Source organism: Colletotrichum chrysophilum (genome assembly GCF_026319265.1).
Source record: "Colletotrichum chrysophilum strain AFK26 chromosome Unknown scaffold_447, whole genome shotgun sequence".
Taxonomy (NCBI): domain Eukaryota; kingdom Fungi; phylum Ascomycota; class Sordariomycetes; order Glomerellales; family Glomerellaceae; genus Colletotrichum; species Colletotrichum chrysophilum.
Window position 1 is genome coordinate 1,416 of NW_026517734.1, and position 2,841 is coordinate 4,256.

General features: G+C 55.8%; 1 protein-coding gene across 1 annotated transcript; it reads left to right on the forward strand.

Annotated features, from left to right (window-relative positions):
• Positions 1 to 225: 225 nt before the first annotated feature.
• Positions 226 to 2,280, forward strand: COL26b_014496 (uncharacterized protein; the record flags this gene model as incomplete). The annotated part of the gene is made up of 1 exon (XM_053187067.1): positions 226 to 2,280. The coding sequence occupies one exon, from the start codon at positions 226 to 228 to the stop codon at positions 2,278 to 2,280; it is 2,055 nt and encodes a 684-aa protein (XP_053028988.1).
• Between the last annotated feature and the right edge of the window lie 561 nt (positions 2,281 to 2,841).

The following is a 2,841-nucleotide window of genomic DNA, read 5'->3' on the forward strand; positions in this document are numbered from 1 at the left end:
TAGCAGTGTAGGTGCACGGCTGACCGCCTTTCCTGAGGTGTTCGTCCTATTGTTTATCGTCCTCCTCCATTCTGCTGGCCCTCCTCTGGTCCATGGGTCTTGCCTGCATACCGCCACCTTCCAACTCTTCAATTTCCCTCTCGCGCCGCATTGCACCCTGAAGAAAGTTCGTGTTGTTTGCATTTCGAATCTCAGGTCACCAGAACACCTAGTCGCGACTCCATCATGGGCAACGTTTTCTCCTCCCCGCAGACCGACGGTGACCGAGCCGACCTTGAGCAGAAAATTGCCGACCAGAAACAGACCATCACCGCCCTCGAGGAGGACCTCCAGAAGAAAGAGAAGGAGCACACCCTCGTCTCCAAGGAGGCTGAGGATCTCCAGAAGAAGGTCCAGGAGTTGAGCAACAACCTCACCGACGCCCAGAAGGAGAGCAACGCCAAGATCGCTCACCTCCAGTCTGAGCTTGCTGCAACTAACGACAAGGCTGCCGCTCAGTCTCTGGCTGGCGATGAAGCTACCGCCGCCAGCGCCCAGGAGCTCAACGATGTCAAGAACCAGCTCGCCGCCCTCGAACACCAGCTGCAGAAGGCTCAAGACGACAAGAAGACTCTCGAAGATGAGCTTGCCACTGTGAAGCAGGAGCTCGCCGAGGCCAAGAAGCAGCAGGAGTCTCTCGAGCTCTCCCTTCGCGAGGAGCTCGCCAAGCTCAAGGCCGACGCCGACGCCGCCGCCAAGTCTCTCTCCGAGAAAACAGAAGCCATGTCTGCCGTTGAGGCCAAGCTCAACTCCCTCGACAGCGACCACACCAAGCTCAAGACCGATACCGCTGCCGAGATTTCCGCCGCCGCCGACAAGTATACTGCGCTGCAGGAAACCCTCGACAAGCTCAAGACCAGCACCGACTCCGACCTGGCGGCTGCCAAGAAGGATCTCAGCGATGCACAAGACAAGTTTGCTGCCCTCCAGGCCGCCCACGACACCCTGAAGACAGCCTCCGATGGCGACGCCGCCGCCGCCCAGAAGGACCTTGCCGACACCCAAGAGAAGCTCTCCACGCTCCAAGAGACCCTGGACAAGCTCAAGGCAGAGGCCGCTGCCGAGCTGGACGTTGCCAAGAAGGCTCTTTCCGACATCGAAGCGAAGTTTGCGGAGCTCCAGAGTGCCCACGATAAGCTCAAGACCGGCTCGGAGGACGAAGCCGCCGCCGCTGCCAAGGAGCTTGCTGAGACCCAGGAGAAGCTTGCCTCCCTTCAGCAGAATGTTGACGAGCTTAAGGCCGCTGCAGACGCGGCATCCAGCGCCACCAAGCAGGAGCTCGCTGATGCCCAAGGAAAGATCGCTGATCTTCAGCAAAGCCACGACACACTCAAGGCTGAGTCTGAGGCTGAGCTTGCGGCAGCTAAGCAAGACCTTGCTGCGGCCGAGGAGAAGTACGCCAAAATGGAGAAGGACCAGGAGATCGCGAACGCCGATACCGAGGCGGCTAAGAAGTCCGCACTCGAGTGGGAGGAGAAGTACAATGCCTTGCAGCAGGCTCAGGCTACGTCAACTACCGAGCTTGAGGAGACGAAGAAGGCTGCAGCAGAGTGGGAGGAAAAGTTCAACGTCGCCCAACAAGCCCAAGACAAGGCTACCGCCGACGCGAACACCGAGCTCGAGGCTGTGAAGAAAACTGCTGCCGACTTGGAGGCGAACAAGAAAGCTATCCAAGACGCTCTTGAGAAGGCGCAGTTTGATGCTGCCGCAACACTCGCCACCGTGCAACAACAGCTGGTGGAAGCTGAGGAGAAGGCCACCACGTTGCAAAACACCAGCGAGAAGGCCCAATCTGATGCGGAGGCCGCCAAGAAGGCTGCTGCCGAGATCGAGGAGAAGTACACTGCCCTTCAGCAGGCCCATGAGAAGGCACAGCACGACGCGACCGAGGAGTCCGCTCGCCTGAGCAAAGAGCTGTCAGAGCTCCAGACCAAATACACCACCCTTGAGGAGTCTGCAGACGCTGCTAAGACCGCATCTGCTACTGAGCTGGAAACTGCTAAGAAGGACGCGTCTGAATGGGAGGAGAAGACCAAGGAAGCTAGCACCGCTCGTGATGCTATGGCTGAGGACGTCGAGACTGCCAAGGGCGACGCCGCTGCAGCACAAGAACGTGTCAAGGCCCTCGAGGCTGAGCTTGAGAAGCTTCGCGATAGTGCTAAGACCGAAAAGGTCAATGGCAAGAAGAAGAAGGCGAATGGCGTCGACAAGACGCCTAAGGAGGAGGTTGTTGCGGCGTAAGATTAACGGGCGCGTTTCAAGATACCACATTGTACAAAGGGGATAGAGATGCTTGAGAGTTCAGCTATGGCCCTTAAGAGATATGATGAGACTGGTCTGGCGTTATAAATAATATGATGATCCCCTGATGATTAACTATAAACTAAATGAGAGAGAAGAGCTCTATATAAGAGTTAGGTTAAATTGCCTGTATAGCCGGCGTGAAGCACTTAACCTCTAGCTAGATGTTACGACCCGTTATGCAAGGATAACAGCTAACCGACCCACTTGGGCGTCGAGCGGCTAGGACAGGACATTTGTCCTGCAGGATCACGGGAACAACAGGGATTCACTCAGGAACGGAAGAACTATGTTACAAGTCACGTGATCGTGGGAATAGTACGGACATAATACAGAATGGATATGTGGGATATGAGTTATCTGTCAGGCCCACATTGCATAACCGAGTCAAGCATCTCGACTATGCATCGGCTATTGTTTCCTAACCCAAATATGGCTTATTTGCATCTGTTTCATGTAGTGTAGCACATCTCGATGTATCTGGCCAATTGGCCACTTATC